The 20,936-nt window shown below is 34.7% G+C and overlaps 3 protein-coding genes across 4 annotated transcripts in view; 2 read left to right on the top strand and 1 right to left on the bottom strand.

Annotated features, from left to right (window-relative positions):
• The window catches only part of LOC123535749 (uridine diphosphate glucose pyrophosphatase NUDT22-like), a 75,876-nt gene extending 60,529 nt beyond the window's left edge, over window positions 1–15,347 (bottom strand). For both annotated transcript variants that reach the window (XM_045318514.2, XM_045318501.2), the window contains exons 1-2: window positions 15,258–15,347; window positions 536–1,010 (exon numbers count right to left, since the gene is read on the bottom strand). In XM_045318514.2, the coding sequence (XP_045174449.2) occupies window positions 536–1,006 (471 nt within the window). In that variant the 5' untranslated portion in view covers window positions 1,007–1,010; window positions 15,258–15,347. The remainder of the gene's footprint in view (window positions 1–535; window positions 1,011–15,257) is intronic.
• LOC123553106 (trichohyalin-like) lies at window positions 7,203–9,485 on the top strand. Its single transcript, XM_053550696.1, has one exon. It carries the CDS (start codon window positions 7,203–7,205, stop codon window positions 9,483–9,485), a length of 2,283 nt encoding a protein of 760 aa, XP_053406671.1.
• Window positions 15,314–20,522, top strand: LOC123535769 (radial spoke head protein 9 homolog). Its single transcript, XM_045318521.2, has 5 exons — window positions 15,314–15,633; window positions 17,048–17,213; window positions 17,621–17,750; window positions 18,187–18,333; window positions 19,968–20,522. The coding sequence occupies exons 1-5, from the start codon at window positions 15,407–15,409 to the stop codon at window positions 20,126–20,128; spliced, it is 831 nt and encodes a 276-aa protein (XP_045174456.2). The 5' UTR covers window positions 15,314–15,406; the 3' UTR covers window positions 20,129–20,522.
• Window positions 20,523–20,936: the final 414 nt, after the last annotated feature.

Genomic DNA, 20,936 nt, shown 5'->3' with positions numbered 1-20,936 from the left:
GTACACATGAAACAAACATGCTACATTATAGAATGTCACAGTATCAATTCTGAAACACTACTGAATATGTGGCACACTTTACGCACATCAAAGTATCCCAACTGAAATTCATAAGCACTTGATTTGGCATCATCGGTAAATTTTGATCAGTTTGGTAGCAATTTCTGGTACAAGCAACTTTCCTTTATTTTAATGTGATAATTTATATGCACTTATATTTAGAAGTTATCTGCATGAAAGCTCACAGTATTGTTATTATGCAGCATCCTACTTTTTACTGTGATTATAATACTTCTGCTATATATCAAGCAGAAAAAATTCAGTAGAAAAAGTTTGAATTACATGAATTATTAAGCTATCAAGTTCATTCCACTAACGCAAGAAAAGAGTACAGACATTGTCAACAAACTTTTGACTGTCTGTCATGTTTAATAAATGCTGCAGAATGACTTAGGTCATCAGACACTAAAATAAAACATCAAATTTAGACATCATGATCCCTCTTACCACCCACATTTGGCTCTACATTACTAACCTTTGGTTCTGAGTGGCCCCCTGGTCTATCCCACAATTCTGTATCCTCTCCACAATTTTTCGACCTGTACAACAGCACCATATGGTCATCGGCTGTAAGGACAAGGGCACCGACTCCGAGCGCATCCGACATATACGCTTGAGAATCATCATGATCACTGAGACCTTGACTTTGCAAAATTAGCAGATCTTTTGACAAATTAGTCCCTTGGAAGTCTTTATAACAAGTAGTACCCATGTTAAGGGTCAATGTTTCACCTTTCTCCTCGATGGAATGAAGTCGGAACTTTGAACCATTGAAAAGGGATGGTAACTCAGCAAGGCGTCTCTTCCAGGTTTCCGCTATGTCTTTTTCAAGACGCTCCATCTTTTTCCTATTGAATGCAGGATCCAATTTCACCCTGACATCAGACGGAGTTGTTTGCCTCTTAGACTTTGTAGTATAGATGATTGAACTTGTAGATGTCTCCATTGTCCTGAAAGTAACAATTAACGTAACTACATTTAGCCTCACCAAATTAACAAGAGCTGTCCGTAAGACAGCCAATGCTTGACTATTTGTATTGCTGTTCAGATAACAAATAAGAAAAATCAACAACAACACGTGTAGCGTTTGTTCATAGATAATTATTAACTTCCAACGTTTCGGCGTTAAGCCTTCCTCAGGGAAGAATAACAATAAAAACAACGGACATGACGTCGTTTAACAACGTCGCGTAAAAAGGCGGTAAAATGTATACAAAGTTTAGATCTACATTATTTACAATGTTAAATAAATTAAAAATAACGTTCCTTTAAACGGATTTAACAAACATACCGAGTAAATTGTCGGATAGTGTTTATACAAAATTTCCTACACTTATGTATATAAAAAACAGAAATAGGAAAAAACAACGATATACTCGGCATTACATATCTATATATGTAGATCAATACAATTAGTTGATTGGTCAATTAATATCAAATAAAACTTTAGAATTTAAACCATCTGGATAGAGCGTTTTCAGTTTATGTATCCACACTGTTTCTTTGCAGAGACGATCAATGTCATTTCTTACAACATCAATAGGCATAAAAGAAAAGTCCTTTAAGCAATGATCTCATAAATTTTTTTTTTTATTGCTGTCCAGGAAGCAGGAATATTACCCTAAATGTTAAAATTTCTATAGAGTTTCAATCCAGTGTCTGCATTACTTTTGGAGATAGTAACTCTCATGCAAAACTTTAACCAGAAGTTTTTAAGTTCAAAAGGGGACATAATTTTGCAAAATACATGTTAGTGTTATGGGACTTGATGCCCATTATGACCAAGTTTTAAAAACCTGAAGAAATGTGTGAAGATTTAATTCAATATTTGCATTAGGTTTTGGGATAGTATTAAACTTGCATGAAAAACTTTAATAAAGTCCAAAAAGGCGGTATAATTTGGCCAAATAAATTCAGAGTTACGGGACTGGATGCTATCACCTAGGTTTCACATCAAATTGATCAATATAATATAATTATGCATTAGTTTTGGGGATAGTAACTTGTATATAAAACTTTAAACAGGATTTCTAAATCCAGAAGGGGGCATAATTTGCCCAAAATACACGTCAGAGTTATGGGACTTGATCCTGTGAGGTACGTTGTTTATTGACCTTAAAATAGAAAACTTAAGTTTCAAAGCTATATGCCTTTAAATAATAGCTATATATACTTGCATGCAAAAGTTTAACCAATGTGCGATGCCGTTGCCAGGGTGAGTAGAATAGTTGAGCTAAAAATTTGTCCAATGGATTTGTTGCTGGTATTTATTCAGAAACACTCGACACACAAAAAAATCTGTTTAAAAAATTGCTTGTACTTGCATCACTGAGCAAAAAAACAAGATAAAATTTATTGTTGCAATAATTTTTACAGATGAAACAGGATACAAAAAAATATATTTCCAGTCCTATATTATCTAAAAATTAACTTTAATCACTACATGAGGGCCATGATGACCCTACTGTAAACCCAGAAATCGTTTAGCACTATTTAAGTCAGCCACTTTCACTGTTTGTGAAATTTTAGTCACATAACAACAATTAAGCTACTAAGAAAATGCGAAAGTTTGTAGTTTCCATTGGTAGTCAGCTGCAAACCTTCCCCTGATATATGTGTATGTGTAAATCAGGGATCGAATTTAACGGTCGCTAACTCGCAAAATTCGAGTAAGAATAAAACAATGCGAGTAGAAAATCATGGCACTCGAATATTTTCGCAATCACGTTCGAAAATCAGGGAATTCGCTCAAACTGTCCTTTTCTCTTTAAAAACTCCTTTCGGGCAATTAATTTATCGATAATCACGTGACTACTTCTAGTCGCTTGTCCCTTTATACTAAAGTAATTATCAGATATCTAAGTAAGCGTCTGGGCAATGTTTGTTTTCATTTTGTACGTCTGTAATCTGCAAAGTTCTGTGAAAATGGAGAGGAAAATAACATGTTTCTTGGTGCAAAAAGGCCTGCGGAGCTCGAAAACGCTAGCAACACTACCGGCAGTGACCTGAGAAAAACTTAAAACATCAACGTCCAGCCAAAAGTCCAAAGAATCACTGAGTGCTTTGGTTTGTATCGTACTTTCAAAACCAGAAAGTCCCAAGCCTGTCCGGACCATGAACTTTTATATATGAAACCAAACAACAACAAGACAACTTAAATTTAGCACGTAAACAGCTTTTAAATAATTGCTAGTGGAACCCATCATTTTGCAAGTGGAAAAAAATGGCCTTAGCAAAAATTTGCTAGTTTGAAAAAAAAGTTAAATTCGATCCCTGTAAATTAGTCAAACTAATCCGAGGTATACAGTTTGTTTTATATTGTGACGGTCAAACTGTAGCGGTGGCTGCAAAAGTCAGAAATTAAAAAGCAGCCACTCAGCGACAGTAAGTTTGTCTACCTGTAAATCTACTAAAAAAAGGTTTTATCTAGCTAAAAAAATCAGCTCAGAGATGTTTATATGCTGTTACGGATCTCTGGACGTGTCGCAGGTGTGATAGAACCCTAAACGAATGTAAATTATGTATACACTTACCGACATATAAATCAAATGGTAGTGTTTGGTGAAATTGTCGTGACGTAGGCCGTATACTTGCAAGTAGGTTGTATACTTACCTGTGTTTCAGTTTTCGGTGTATACTTACCTAGCCCATTCTTACACGTGTCCATACTTACCTGTGTCTGTAATTACCTATGTCTATACTTACCTTTATTCATTGAGAGTCACCAAGATACATTGAATCCTATAATTATTTCCTATATTTACCTATCAGTAGTAAGCCGTAACATATACAATAGATGACTAACGTGACTAACAAATTACCTGTCCTTTTACCTGTATCTTATTATCCCTTTGTTATGGTAATTATTTATTATTATTCCTATACTTTTCAGCCAATCGTATCAACGTATTAGTTTACGATGATATTTTGAAAGTGTATAGTTGTTCGGTTTTTATAACCTAAATAAATTATATTACATATTATATAATATATTAATAAAGGGATTATATATTGTTACAGGTACGTCACTTTGCATATCTTCAATTGCATACAACTCATTTAATTATGTTTTATGTATTTTGCATTTCTGAATAGATAATTATGTTCAAAGTATATTCTAAGTAATCGTCGTCGGCCATGTTTGTTTACATTTGCTTATATATGAACGTATTAGTTTACGATGATATTTTGAAAGTGTATAGTTGTTCGGTTTTTATAACCTAAATAAATTATATTACATATTATATAATATATTAATAAAGGGATTATATATTGTTACAGTTACAGTCGCTGAACATCCCCAGTCCCCAGATAGTAAATCACTCTACCGCTGAGACGAATCAGCATCCCTACTCAAACAAAAAAAAAAGGGACACAAGGCGCCTCGGCGACAAATGGCGCCCAACATGGGACAACGAAGATGATCAATTCAGCTGACGATACGCCTTATGGGAATCTGTAATTCTACATATGAATTCCTCTATAACAACAAACATCAGAACTGCATAAACCTAGGTATGATTTATCTGGCCGGCGAATAGATACAGCATCATAGCGTTAACATCTGATCAGGAACAGGTGCACTAGAACTTTCTGATCGCCATTGGAAGAAGATCCAAGGATTCCAGGAAGTGGTGTGAATTTGACTATTTGTCAGTTTTGACAGATAGCAAAATAAACAATAAATGTTGGAACTGACATATTCAGTGTATATCTCTGAAACGGTGATAATTCTGCGTTTTATACGTTGATGTGGCCGACGATGAATGTAAAGTATTTACTTTTTGTTCAATTGTTCCTGTAATGCATATTTGAGTGATTTTTAATTGTTTACATTTTTTGACAGTTGTCCTAGATTATGACATACATATATTGACCAGTCTACCCTGTACTTGTTGTGGTCAGTCAAGTGTATAAAGGTCGTCTGTTTTATATATCAAAGAGATAAGTGTACAAGCTTGTATAGATCTGTGATCAGTTGTGTTGATGAAGTATATATATAAGGGTCATATATTTATATAGGACTATATTTGCATATATTATATTTATATTCTCCTTCTTTCTATCTCTCCCTCTCAGATTAATAACCTACTAATAAAGATACAGATTTAATACTTGGCCTATATAACCCTTATACAGGTATAGTAAGTAAATATATAGAGGTATACTATAGATACCAGGTGTGTTTTGTTTTGGAACTAAAAGTACAATTCACCGACAAATAATGATTGCTTCAATATATAGCTTATAAGTAAAAGCAATATATGAGTGCACGAGTAACAGCGCATCTTCTACAGGACTTATATTGATAAGTGCTGTAGTCTAAAATAAAACTGATCCAACAGATCCGAAAAAAAGATATGCTGGATTTTTGATAGAAATTTAACAAATCGTAATTTTAAGAAAAGGGTAAATATACCTTGGGTGCGTATGTAGTCAAGGAATTTACCTTTTTGTGAGTTGAAAAACGCATATCGGTATTATTATATTAAGAGATCTACCTGTATAAAGGATATTCCTCGGGTAACCGATTTAACACCGCTATCGGCAATAAGTATTGATAAAAGCGTAAAGTTAATCTACGTCTTATCAACTGTCCCCGTAGCTCAGTCGGGAAGACGTTAGATTGTAAAGCCAGAGGTCTAGGGTTCGAATCTCAGAAATTGCCAATTTTTTTTATCAGAAAAAAAAAAAAAAAAAAAAAATCAAATTAAATTGGTATATATAAATTATAAATTTCTATAAAGAAAGAAAAGATAAATAATAGATATCAGTACAAGTTACGGTACTATATAAGAAGGGAAATAAGAGAGGTTCGAATAAATTGTGAAAGTAGAAATAAGAGAAAACTGAAAGAGTGAATAGTATTGTTAAAGGAGAAGCATAGTGAAGGTTGAAATATAGTTAAAGGAGAAGTATAGTAAAAGGAAAAGTAAAGTTAAAGGAAAAGTACAGTGAAAGGAGAAGTTTAGTTAAAGGAGAAGCACATTGAAAGTAGAAGTATTTTGAAAGAAGTCTTGTAAAAGGAGAAGCACATTGAAAGTTAAAGTACTGTTAAAAGGAAAGGTACTGTGAAAGAAGTATAGTTAAAGGAGAAGCATAGTGAAGGTTGAAATATAGTTAAAGGAGAAGTGAAGTGAAAAGAGAAATTTAGTTAAAGGAGAAGTAAAGTGAAAAATGAAATATAGTTAAAGGAGAAGTGAAGTGAAAAGAGAAATTTAGTTAAAGGAGAAGCATAGTGAAGGTTGAAATATAGTTAAAGGAGAAGTGAAGTGAAAAGAGAAATTTAGTTAAAGGAGAAGTAAAGTGAAAAATGAAATATAGTTAAAGGAGAAGTGAAGTGAAAAGAGAAATTTAGTTAAAGGAGAAGCATAGTGAAGGTTGAAATATAGTTAAAGGAGAAGTAAAGTGTAAGTTGAAGTATAGTTAAAGGAGAAGTATAGTAAAAGGAAAAGTAAAGTTAAAGGAAAAGTACAGTGAAAGGAGAAGTTTAGTTAAAGGAGAAGCACATTGAAAGTAGAAGTATTTTGAAAGAAGTCTTGTAAAAGGAGAAGCACATTGAAAGTTAAAGTACTGTTAAAAGGAAAGGTACTGTGAAAGAAGTATAGTTAAAGGAGAAGTATTGTGAAAGAAGTATTGTTAAAGGAGAAGCACATTGAAAGTTGAAGTATTGTTAAAGGAGAAGTATAGTTAAAGGAGAAGTACAGTGAAAGAAGTATAGTTAAAGGAGAAGTACAGTGAAAGAAGTATAGTTAAAGGAGGAGTACAGTGAAAGAAGTATAGTTAAAGGAGAAGTACAGTGAAAGAAGTATAGTGAAAGGAGAAGTACTGTGAAAGAAGTATAGTTAAAGGAGAGGTATTGTGAAAGAAGTACAGTTAAAGGAAAGATACTGTGAAAGAAGTAGAGTTAAAGGAGAAGTACAGTGGAAGAAGTATAGTTAAAGGAGAAGTACAGTGGAAGCAGTATAGTTAAAGGAGAAGTACAGTGAAAGAAGAAGTATATTGAAATATAGCGAAAGAAAAGTGAAAGGTACAATAAAATACAAGAGTAGAAGATAAAAATTAGAATATTGTGGATTGAAATAGAAGAAGTTAGTTTGAAGCTGAGCAATTTTATTGTGGAAGGAAAGCTTCTGTAAAACATGGCTGAAGGTATCTCACCGAGAAGACTAAGAAAAACCACACACGACGTACGGCAACAAAGTGAAAGTATGGAAAGACAGAGACAAACGGAGAGAGAAATTAGAGCATTAGAAAAACAGATAAAAGAACAGCAACTAAAGAGATTACAGCATCAACAAGAAATGATGCGATCTGGAAGAATGAGTGCTTCAGCATCCAGACAAACGGATAGAAATGTTAACAAAATTGAGGAGTTACAACAAGAAACCAAGCAGAGATTTAGAAACTTCGATCAACAAAATGGTACTCAAAGTAGAGAAAATCAAGGTGACGTACCATCTTCACAAGGCCAAATACAGGAGGAAAGATATATGTTCAAGGAGCCAGTAATAGATGTCTCAGACATAGCATTCTCACCACAAGTGGAGGCATTAGATAAGCGATTTTCCTCATATAATCAGGAAATGTATTCCACTCCAGACAGAAAGGTTCCAACTTCGGAACATAATCTGAAAATACAAACAGATGTAGCTAGATTAAAGCTAAATGATAAACGTGACAGAGAAAAATGGCAGTCCATGAGTTTCGATACAGGGTTTTCGAAACACAGACCTAGCCATCCGTTAAAAGAACAACCATTATATAAAGAAAGTGAACTGGAGGGAAACATGAGAGAAAAATGGTTCATCAAAGAAGATAGTGCTCTTGACACTGCGGATAAACAAGATGACTGGACAAAGTGGAAGCACAATCAGTTGGAGATAGATAGCCAGACATATGCTAAAAAGCAAGGTTATAGTGATGATTGGGGTGGAAAGCAGGAGGACAAAAGTGAAACGACTGAGTTGCTAGAGCTAGAAGAAAGAAAATTATTGGTAATAAGGCAAAGGAGAAAGGAATTGCAAGGATTATTAGAATTGGAACGAGGACAACAGCTGAAGATTGAACAAGAGAAACAGAGACGAGTTCAAGAAATAGAAAGACAGAAGCAGTTACTAGAACAGTATGAAATTCGCGAAAGGGAATTAGCATTAAGAGAACAAAACTTGGATAAATACGAACAAGAGCTAGAGACAAAGCTAAAAGAGTTACAACAAGTAACAGGTATAAGAGAGACAGAGAACAAGGATATGAATGAAAGCAACAGTATTGAATTGTTATTGAAAAGGAAAGAAGATGAAATGCGAAAAAAGGAAGAAGCACTGAATAATAGAGAGAAAGAGTTAGAAGATAGAGAAACTTTGTTTAAGACAAGATACACTCTGTTGAAGGAACTTCAGCATATTCCAATAGAAAAAGATACGATTAAACATAAAGATACAGCACAAAATACAGAAGTAAAGAAGAAGATAACAGAACATGAAAAAGAACCAGAAAGGAAAGAACTTGAGGACGTAAATCCCAAAAAGAACAAAGAAGAGGACATACATACATTTGGTCCTAAACTTAATATCAGTCAGTTTTCCGGAGCAGATCCGAAACCAAAATCTGAGTCTTCTTTCGAAGAATGGAAGCGAGAAATAGAAAGTGTTATTGCTACAAGATTATACAAAGAACATGTAATAGCACAAGCCATTAGACACTCCTTGAAGGGGCAAGCAAAGAAAGCACTTATAAATCTACATCCTACTGCTTCACCAATAGAAATTGTTGCTCGTGTAGAAGACATTTTTGGTGATTTATCCAGTCAGCAATTCATATATACTGAGTTCTACACAGCAGAACAGAAACCTGACGAATCCATCGCTGAATGGGGTCTTCGCCTAGAAGAAATCCTTCTTCTTGCTTCCAACAAACGTCAAATACCTGAAAAAGAAAGAAATGCCATGTTAAAAGATAAATTTTGGAGGTCGTTATATAATCAAGAAATTAAAAATGCAACGAGAAATAGCTTTGAAAGCAGTGACAGTTTTGAAGTCTTGAGACGGAAGGCAAGAGCTGAAGAAAATGAAATGAAGCTAACAAAACAACGGAAACAACATACTGAAACCAAACTTGCTACGTCCAGTGAAACGGAAAAGAGTGAAGATATGTTGGCTAAGCTGATGAGAAAGATGGAAGACTTTGAAAAGAAATTACAGGATATTAAAGAAGACAAACAAAAACAAGATACTTCGGGTAACAAATATAACAGATACGGAGGCTCATCGAGTTTCAATAGAGGCAGAGGACATTATTACGGTGGCTATAGGGGAGGTTATAGATATGATAACAACACACCCCAAAACCAAGGCAACAAGAAAGAAGGGGAATCCTCAAAGGAAAACATAGACAAAAATGAAAAGAAGAATTTAAACGACTAGGTGTCTCCATTGAAGGGCAAATGGCAGACAAAACAAACGAAAGCCCTAATGAAACAATCAACATATTTGATAGACTGATTGGTCATGCCAATGAAACATCAGTGGTCATTAATAATGTGGAAACAACATGCATTTGTGATACAGGATCAATGATAACCACCATTTGTGAAGAGTTCTATGAAAATCTAGACCCAAAACCAGAGTTACATTACCTTAGAGATTTTGTTATTAACTTACCTGATGGAAATAGTCTGCCGTATTCTGGTTACATAGAAGCAATAGTTAAAGTTCCTGGATTATCGGACATTGACTTACCTGTACCAATCTTAATTGTTCCCAATACAGAATACAACTTAACAGTACCAGTAATAGTAGGCACTAATGTTTTACGGTATCTTCGAGAGACACCAAGAGATTCCCTACCAGAACAGTGGAAATCAGCAGTAGAAAATCTTGTTGAAACACCTGTAATTGGAAAAGTTAAATCTGCAAGTAAGAAAGATGTAGTTTTAAAGCCATACGAAACAAAAGTTATCACGGGTTTTATTCGGAAGAACTTCGATGTGGAATCAGCCGTTACAGAATCTTCTGATGAGGCGTCTTCAAGAATAGGCATATGTCCTAGGGTCGTACAGCTAAACAGACCGGGAACCAGAGCTAAAATACCTGTTAAATTATTTAACATGTCAGCAAAGGCAGTTAGTATATCACCTAAATCTGTTCTGTGTAATCTGGAACAAGTGAAACTTCTGCGGAGCTGGAATCCATCTGAAAATAGAAAAACAGAACAATTAGAGAGCAATAAAGAAAACATATCAGAAGAAGAAAAGGTAGAGACTTTTGTACAAGATATTAAAGTGGACTTAGACAACGTTCCTAAAGATCATCTTCCACAAGTCAAAAAGCTGTTTTACAAATGGAAAGATGTATTTTCTTCGGGACCTTTGGACATAGGAAGAACAAATTGCGTTGAGCATGAAATACATTTAGAAGATGAGAGACCTTTTAAAGAACCGTATCGACCAATACCACCTGGTCTTATAGAAGAGGTTCGAGAACACATTCAAGAGATGTTAGCACTTGGAGCTATTAGACCATCCCAGAGTCCATACTCTTCTAACGTAGTTATTGTAAGAAAAAAAGACGGCACTATAAGATTCTGTATCGATTACAGAAAATTGAATAATCGAACCAGAAAAGATGCCTACGCCATCCCACGCATTGAAGATACTCTCCACTTATTATCCGGTTCGAAATACTTTTCAAAGTTAGATCTTAAGAGCGGATATTGGCAGGTTGAAATTAAGGAGGAAGATAAGTGTAAAACTGCCTTTCAAGCTGGAAATCTGGGTTTCTTCGAGGCAAACAGGATGCCTTTTGGACTTACGAACGCGCCAGCTACGTTTCAAAGACTGATGGAACGCTGCATGGGAGACCTAAACCTACGTCAATGCCTCATTTATTTGGATGATATAATTATCTTCAGTTCGACATTTGAAGAACACCTAAATCGATTAGAAGCAGTTTTTCAACGCTTACGAGAAAACAATCTTAAACTCAAACCAAGCAAATGTGAATTCTTTAAAAATGAGGTTATCTATTTGGGACATCTAATATCTGACAAAGGCATTGGCACCGATCCTGATAAAGTAACTGCAGTAAAGAACTGGCCTATTCCAAAATCAATTAAGGAAGTCCGAAGTTTCCTTGGCTTCGCGGGTTACTACAGGAGGTTCATTCAAGGCTTCTCCAAACATGCCAGACCTTTGAATGACTTACTTCTAGGAGACAGTCCCAAGAAAACCAAAACAATGAAAAAGAACAAGATCAAGAGAAAGTTTGAATGGGGACAGAAACAACAGCTAGCCTTCGAAACAATTAAAGAGAAGGTGTGTACAGCTCCAATGTTAGCATACGCCGATTACAGAAAACCTTTTAAGTTGCACACAGATGCTTCAGGACTTGGACTTGGAGCTGTCCTCTACCAGGAATTGGACGGAAAAGAACGAGTTGTGGCTTTCGCAAGTAGAAGTCTTCGACCAGCTGAGAAGAATTACTCCGCACACAAGCTTGAATTTCTTGCCTTAAAATGGGCAGTGACGGAGAAATTCCATGATTATCTCTATGGGTCGGAATGCTTCGTTTATACAGATAATAATGCCCTCACGTATTCCAAGACATCTGCGAAACTTGATGCCGCTGGCCAACGTTGGATAGCAAGTCTTGCCAACTACAATCTTAAAATAGAATACAGAAGTGGCAAGAAAAACATCGACGCGGATGCGCTTTCAAGAAAGTTCTACACTGAAGAACCAGGCATAAATACAGAAGTTGTGAAGGCTCTTGCGATGGCTGCACAAGTCAACATCCCTATGGTTGAAACCATGTGTAATCCAGAGTCGATTCAAGAAAACCCGGATGATGTACCAGAAGTACCTGATGATATGATCATTGCATCAAGTCTGTCACAAAAAGACTGGTTTAAAGCACAACGAGACGACCATATTATCGCAGTAGTAATTAAACACTTAAAGAATGGCACCAAACCGGCTTCTTCGACCTTTGGTACCGATGCGTCAGTCGTGTCCTGTTATCTGCGTGAATGGTCGAAACTAGTCTTACAACAAGGTGTTCTTTATAGAAGAACAACTATTTCCGGACATGAGCGCCTTCAGCTGGTCCTTCCACCAACATTAAGGTCCGAGGTTTTTCAGGCTTTACACACAGACTTGGGTCACCAAGGACGTGACAGAACTTTGTCTCTTTTCCGTGAACGTTTCTTTTGGCCGGGGATGGAATCGTTTGTTGCAGCAAATGTCAGATCCTGTGACCGTTGCATAAGGAGAAAAGCCAGAAATGCTAAAGCACAGCTTGTACCAATACAGTCCACTTTCCCTATGGAAATCCTGTGCATTGATTATCTTTCCCTTGAACGTTCCAAGGGCGGCTACGAGAATATCCTCGTAATGACAGACCATTTTAGCCGCTACGCACAGGCTTATCCAACACGAAACCAAACTGCAAAGACGACAGCTAAAATAATATTTGACCAATTCGTAGTCCATTACGGATTTCCAGCTCGTATCCATAGTGATCAAGGCCAATCATTTGAGGCTAACATAATAAAGGAACTTTGTAGCATAGCTGGGATCGACAAATCAAGAACAACACCATATCATCCTCAAGGAAATCCAGTAGAAAGATTCAATTCAACTCTTTTGCAAATGTTAGGGACTTTAACGGACAACAAGAAAGCTGACTGGAAGTCACATATTCCTACGCTGGTGCATGCTTACAATGCAACCAAACATGACAGTACTGGCTACTCACCCTATTTCTTAATGTTTGGTCGCCACCCAAGACTAGCAATAGATGCCTTCTTAGCACTCCCGACAAACAGTAATGAGTCAACATCACACTCGGAATATATAAAGAAACTTAAAGAACGCCTTTCAATAGCTTACGATACAGCTCGAAAAAGTTCCGAACATGCAGGGAAGGTCAACAAACAGCGGTATGACCTGAAAGCCAGAAACCTAGTTTTAGTTCCAGGAGATAGAGTTCTGGTCAGAAATGTGTCAATCCGAGGCAAAAACAAGTTGGCTGATAAATGGGAATCAAATCCATACATTGTGATCAGTCAACCGAATCAAGATATTCCAGTGTTTGAGGTAAAGAGAGAAGGAAGTCGGTATAAAAAGATACGAACCCTTCACAGGAACCTTCTCCTTCCTTTTATGAGTATTGATTCAAACATCCACGAAACAGCAGAAGAATCTGAAACTACGGATATCAACGAGGAAGCTGAAAAAGAAAAACATGAAAAACAACTGAAAAACAAAGATACTTACCAAAACTCCTCAGCATCTCCAAACGATACTTACCAAGATTCCCCTGTGCCTGATGCTGAAATTCCGAGGTACATAATTCCTGCACGGAGACATAGGCAAAATATTCCAGATGAGGCATCAGCGCTAGATAGCCAAATAGACGAATCTGACAGTGAGGGTACACCACATATAAAAAGACCTCAACGACAAAGAAGGAAGCCCAGTTGGATGAGAAACGGTGAATGGAGTCTATGATCAGTTAGTGACTATAACAAGACTATAAAATATATGTGTATGTGAACTAGTTATATGAATTGAAAAAGACAGTCCAGAAGTGTACTGCAAATTATTGTAAATAGTTTTGTATATTTGAAATTTCAGGTACATAATGCATTCTTCGTAACATACGCATAGGATGCCTTATAATCGTCCTTTACTTGTTTCTCAAGTGGAGAAGTTATGAATAATTAAACATGTTGAAAAACAATGACAGCAACTGTTCTAGTGTTGGATTCATATTTTGAATTAAATGTAATTGGTGCACTTTAAATTTCTAAAGATTCCGTGGAAAGGTGAGATAGCACGACAGATAACACAGTAAATGTTGGGGACAACATTTATTCGAGAGGGGGGAAATATGTCGCAGGTGTGATAGAACCCTAAACGAATGTAAATTATGTATACACTTACCGACATATAAATCAAATGGTAGTGTTTGGTGAAATTGTCGTGACGTAGGCCGTATACTTGCAAGTAGGTTGTATACTTACCTGTGTTTCAGTTTTCGGTGTATACTTACCTAGCCCATTCTTACACGTGTCCATACTTACCTGTGTCTGTAATTACCTATGTCTATACTTACCTTTATTCATTGAGAGTCACCAAGATACATTGAATCCTATAATTATTTCCTATATTTACCTATCAGTAGTAAGCCGTAACATATACAATAGATGACTAACGTGACTAACAAATTACCTGTCCTTTTACCTGTATCTTATTATCCCTTTGTTATGGTAATTATTTATTATTATTCCTATACTTTTCAGCCAATCGTATCAACGTATTAGTTTACGATGATATTTTGAAAGTGTATAGTTGTTCGGTTTTTATAACCTAAATAAATTATATTACATATTATATAATATATTAATAAAGGGATTATATATTGTTACAGGTACGTCACTTTGCATATCTTCAATTGCATACAACTCATTTAATTATGTTTTATGTATTTTGCATTTCTGAATAGATAATTATGTTCAAAGTATATTCTAAGTAATCGTCGTCGGCCATGTTTGTTTACATTTGCTTATATATGAACGTATTAGTTTACGATGATATTTTGAAAGTGTATAGTTGTTCGGTTTTTATAACCTAAATAAATTATATTACATATTATATAATATATTAATAAAGGGATTATATATTGTTACAGTTACAGTCGCTGAACATCCCCAGTCCCCAGATAGTAAATCACTCTACCGCTGAGACGAATCAGCATCCCTACTCAAACAAAAAAAAAAGGGACACAAGGCGCCTCGGCGACAGACGCGACCATCAGAAAATAAAAACAGCATCAGTTAAGTTATGGCAGCCAGAACTAGGTTTTATCATGTATAATAATTCACTACATATTTACCTAGTGAGCGCAGCAGGTGACGTGTTGCCACCTATGATAATCTTTAAGGGCAAGTGTGAATTAAGAAAGTAATATCAGATAAAATTTGAATTTTTAGGTACCTTCTCTATTTTACGGTTCGAATATTTTTAGGACGAATAAGCTTCAAGAGTCGCGAAATCTAGTTATATACTGCATTCTGATGGACTTTAAATACTACAAGAATTGCTAGCGGCATATATTGTAATTATGTTACTTTCATTATATGTTTTTCTCTCATTATTTTAATCTCATTTAATGAAAATAGTTTAAATTAATTACTTTGTTGACAATTCACCGGTCGGCGGAAGCGGATGTAAATGCTACGCGCATGACCGAATCCCTTGGCAACTACGACAACTACACAAGAAGACTGCAGAGAAACAACACATCAAAATATTTGGAGGTTTTCAAACAGTTTTTGTTGAAAAATGGAGTCAGACAGTCTTCATCTATGTATTGATTATGTTGGCAGCAGCGGAGTTATTCTAAGTCCTGAACAGAAAGCGTCATTACAAACATCTCTGGTGATTCTGCGAAGTGAAAGCAAATTGAAGAAAGTTTACTTTTGGGGTAAAATCATTGGAATCAAGGATGATTATTTCGTTGCACAGGGAACTGGAAATGATGAAATGACAGAGAGAAAAACATACTATAGGTAATATAACAATATACAACCTTAACTAAATTAACTAGTGATCCAATTTCTTAAAAAAACTGAAACATAATGTTGTTGGTAGATCTAGGTTGCTCAAAATTACTGCTTTGATATGCGTGCGAGGAAGAACCAGGGTCTCAGAAATGTTAAGTACCTGGACAGGGATGCTAACACTGGATTTCAGTGCTTTAACTCTAGTACCTTTTAAAGTTTTACTAATTATACATCTTTCAGATTTGCTGGGTTTTTTTTATGATTTGTGGAATTGTAATTGTTTGTATATCGGGATACATGTGGGGACGATTCCAGTTTAGCAGTTCCTGGTCGGAAATACGTCATGACGTCACGTTATTGTTGTTGTTAACTGAAAGCTATAAGGAAAATAAGTATGCGTTTCAGTTTCATGTTAAATTATTTATAGCAAAGTAACCAAGCTATTACCAAGATAAATCTATTACTGTGGTAGTGCTTTATTTTAATATAAATATCCAGCAACTGCAACTTTATTACTTTTTAATACATTTTTAAAGAAATTTATTCTCTTTTTTCAGAATTACCTGTACTAGAATTTTTAAACCATAGACTTTAAAAGCTTCCTATAACTTGGTTATTTCCCTTTGGAATATTTTCTTATTTAGATAACAAGTAAAGAATACATTATCGGGGCTTTTTTCTGCTATAATTCTACCTCCTGTAAAAGGAGGTAATCCCAATGCAAAAAAGTGTGTTTTTTTCCCAAAGTTGAATCTAAAATTCCCAAATGATTATATCTTTTAGGGTTTTTGCTGTTTTAAGATAGTTTTGCTGATTTGTATGTATATTTAGGTAAATTATCATACTGTTGAACAATTACTGAAATGCAATTCATCAACATTTCACACAAAAACACATTTATGTAGATTTTGGTAATTTGCAAATTGTCCCAATTAAGACAATTTCTGAGAGCATTTTCCCAATTCCACCAGTGTTGGTGGCATTCCCAAATTGATGAAAAAAAGGCGTGATTATTCTATATTAATTTGAAGATTTTCAAGAAAATTGTAAACAAATACAATTGAAACTCCATACATTGGTGATATATGACACAAAAAAATCCTAAACTACCCATACATGCCTTACTTGTTAGCTGAACAATAATAATTTAGACTACATGTATTAAGATCAATGAAAACTGTCTCCATGCATCACAAAATGTTTGTTAGTCAAATTAAAACATGCTGCTTTAGTTTAAAATATATGTTCATTTGATTCCTTAATACCATGGTAATAGGTGCTCCCAGTATACACTCTGTATCTTACTTTTCATAAAATAAAGATTTTATTATTATTATTATTGTCTTTAGAGGGTCAAAACTGGGAGAAAAATCAGTAGATATGACATTTGTGTACTATCAAATTCTGTTTTATATTTCAGCCAAGACTGTGTAAAATGGGGTCTTCTACCACCAGCAACCAAGATAATGAGGGACCAGAGCAAGTTGGCAAAAGGTCGATTCACAGGTGACCCCTCATTTGAGTTTGAACATGTTGAAACAAAGAAAGTTGGAGAAGGTGAAGATGCCACAGAAGAGGAAGAAACGGTAAACAGAAACATTGAATTATATTGTTGTTATACATGGTTCTGCTGTATGTAAATTTTTCATTAATAACACATTACTTTTAATGAACACAGTGTACTGATATATTTGTGCTTAACATGTTAAATAAGTGTTGAAAGTGATAGATGATTTTAACAGTGTGGAAAGCTATTTATTCTTTACATCTCCTGAAGCTGCAAATAATTGATGAGAACAAGTTGGTATGCACCCAGTCAACCTGGGACCAGACTTAAGCTCTAGAATTATAAAAAATTGGAGTGCTATTGAACAGCTTAAAAAATAGATGGTACTTCGATAACAGAGTAACCTGGACAGTGACTGGTGGTAACTTAAGTATGTAATAAGATTTCAAAACATGTTTAGTACTATTTGTTTATGAATATTGACAGATAACAATAAAAGAGGAAGACAGATTAGCATCAGTAATTGCAGAGATTGATGAAGATGTATCTGTTGTACCTAGAGCTGCCTTCGTCAAAACACCAACAGGACAAGTTAAACCAAACAGAAGCTTTGAAGGTATGATATGCTGCGCTCATTTCCTTTTTATAAGCTTTATATAAACATTGTTGCATTTTCTAATTTCAGAAATGTTCTTACTTGTACTTAAATGTAGCCTGAAATTAAAAAAATGTTATAGACCAGAGAATATCTCTTAATTATACTGCCACAAAAACGTAATTGTTATTTTTCTGATATTCTCTCAAGAAACAAGATCATTTTAAGAATCTTTATTCCTCAAGTATTTAGGTTCTATTACGCTGTTCCCAAATCCCAGCATGATCATTGAAGTTTTAAATCAATCAGATGTCAAATATTTACAAGAATTTATAATACTTGACAACCTGTGTTATTTTTTTTAAGTTACTACCATTTAAATCTTATAAGAATTCTTAAAAGAGAGTGCTGCTAAAATGCGTAGCACATTTTTTGTGATGTTGACTATCTATTACAGGTTTGACAGTGTCAGAATCTGCGAAACTGTGCTCATACATGCACTTCAGAGAACCCAAGATTCTGGTAGAGAAATCTCTTCTTCACAAAGCTAACCTTGACAAGTCCATCGACTTTATGGATACATTAGAAGATGATATCCCAAAAGGTAAAAAAAGTTTATCTCAATTCATATATAGTATATGTAGGCACTTCATCACATAATTTTGAATAATTTTAATCCCTTTGTACTTTGTATACAGCTGCACTATGTTGAGTAAATAATTTGATTTCAGTTAAGTGGATTTTTTTCCTGCCATCTTGGCTATTTCTTTAGTTTGTATCACTCCCTTGAGAATTCGTAGTCCTGAAGGCAACAGTAGTTCTTATAATTCTACTATAAATCATACAAGAGCTGTCCGTAAGACCTCGCACTCGACTTTTCTCAGTGCTTGACTGAATTAGAGCTTTATCAGTAAAAAAAAATCCCAAGTTAAAAAGGGACATAACTCTGTCAAAATTCACATCAAAGTTATGGTAATTGTTTCTCCTGGGGTAGACTTTGATGTTAAACAAGTATTTTAAGTTTCAAGTCAAAAGCTTTGATAGTAACAGAGATATTTGACTTTATCAAAAACTTTAACAAAAATTCTAAGTTAAAAAGGGGCATAATTCTGTCAAAATTCAAACCAGAGTTATGGGAAGTGTGTCTCCTGGTGTATATTTTGGTAGTTAATAACTATTTTGAGTTTCAAGTCAAAAGCTTTAATAGTAACAGAGATATTTGACTTTATCAAAACTTTTAACAAAAAATTCTAAGTTAAAAAGGGGCATAATTCTGTCAAAATTCAAATCAGAGTTATGGGGATTGTTTCTCCTGATGTAGACATTGATGGTTAATAAGTATTTAAAGTTTCAAATCAAAAGCTTTGATAGTAACAGAGATATTTGACTTTATCAAAAACTTTAACAAAAAATTCTAAGTTAAAAAGGGGCGTAATTCTGTCAAAATTCAGATCAGAGTTATGGGGATTGTTTCTCCTGATGTAGACATTGATGGTAAATAAGTATTTAAAGTTTCAAATCAAAAGCTTTGATAGTAACAGAGATATTTGACTTTATCAAAAACTTTAACAAAAAATTCTAAGTTAAAAAGGGGCGTAATTCTGTCAAAATTCAAATCAGAGTTATGGGAAGTGTGTCTCCTGGTGTAGATTTTGATAGTAAATAACTATTTTAAGTTTCAAGTCAAAAACTTTAATAGTAACAAAGATATTTGACTTTATCAAAAACTTTAACCAAAAATTCTAAGTTAAAAAGGGGCATAATTCTGTCAAAATTCAAACCAGAGTTATGGGAATTGTTTCTCTTGGTGTAGACTTTGATAGTCAATATCTATTTTAAGTTTCAAGTCAATAGCTTTGATAGTAACAGAGATATTTGCCTTTATCAAAAACTTTAATGAACGACGACGACGCCGGGGCAAGTACAATAGCTCGACTTTTCGAAGAATGAATCACTAGTATGAGGCAGCGAATATAGACAAAATGTAAAACTGTCACTAATATTTTGTAATCTATAGTGTTATATTTTTAATCATTTTACACTGTTACCCTTCGTCTGGACATTTAGCCGCCATTTTGACTAGCTGCTTGATTTTATTTTATTGACAAATTCTAAATATTCTAAAAATTAAACAAGGCGGCTTTATGTCCAGTGGCAGAGTACCTGTGTCTATTTATAGTACTTCTGGCTGCTTCGGGAGTCTGAATATGTGTTCCTATATCAAATTTCTGTTTCTAGGTTCCTGGAGTTTGCAGTTTGAGCGTGGAAGTGGTTTGGTTTGTCTGCGCAGTACCTTGTGGTTGGGATTTGTTGCATACCATGTACCAGGAACCCGCAAGTTTGGCTCAGTTTACTGTGGCACGGGAGAGAAGAATGCAGATCTGCCATTCATGTTGTAACATTTTAACTGACAAGCATAATCCCAAAATACTTGAAAAAAAATGGAAATAAAAAATGTGGAAAAAAACTCTTGAGATGTGACTGAAACAAAACAGTTATGTTTTACGTTGAACTATTGTGGAAATAATCAAATATATAGTGTGAATAAAAGAAAATTTCAAAATTGCCTTTAGAAAATTTATGAAAAAATACAAGATTAATAACTTCCATTTTGACAATGGATTGAAAGAAATCATTGTATGGTCTGTGATAAGACAGCTTGTTCAAGGTATAATTGTAATTTATATCGTTTTGTATTATTCTACTTGAATGCATTTTTCTGTACTCCTCATTTGTCAGATAGGTATACATGTACATACTTTTAAATGAATAAAAGTTATTCTGAAACTTTTATTATTTTTTGTCGTTTCTTTTTTCATCTGACTTTTCTGGCTTCAAGAACAAAGTTAATGAAGACGTAACATCATACAATAACTGAACTTGATATGTCTTAAGTGCACCACAGCACCTCAGCACATAAAGTAGTTAACTGCCATGACATAGAGAAGCAGTTGACCTTTTTAGCTCACCAGAGCACAAAGTGCTCAAGGTGAGCTATTGTGACTGGTCATTTTCCGGCGTCCGTCGACGTCCGTCATACGTCGTCCGTCAACATTTGCCTTGTGAACACTCTAGAGACCACATTTTTGACCCAATCTTTATGAAACTTAGTCAGAATGTTTGTCTTGATGATCTCTAGGTCAAGTTCGAAACTGGGTCATGTGGGGTCAAAAACTAGGTCAGTAGGTCAGATCAATGGAAAAGCTT

Source organism: Mercenaria mercenaria, chromosome 1 (genome assembly GCF_021730395.1).
Source record: "Mercenaria mercenaria strain notata chromosome 1, MADL_Memer_1, whole genome shotgun sequence".
Classification (NCBI taxonomy): domain Eukaryota; kingdom Metazoa; phylum Mollusca; class Bivalvia; order Venerida; family Veneridae; genus Mercenaria; species Mercenaria mercenaria.
The sequence above is the reverse complement of the archived record's forward strand: the minus strand, read 5'-3'. Positions and strand labels throughout refer to the sequence as shown.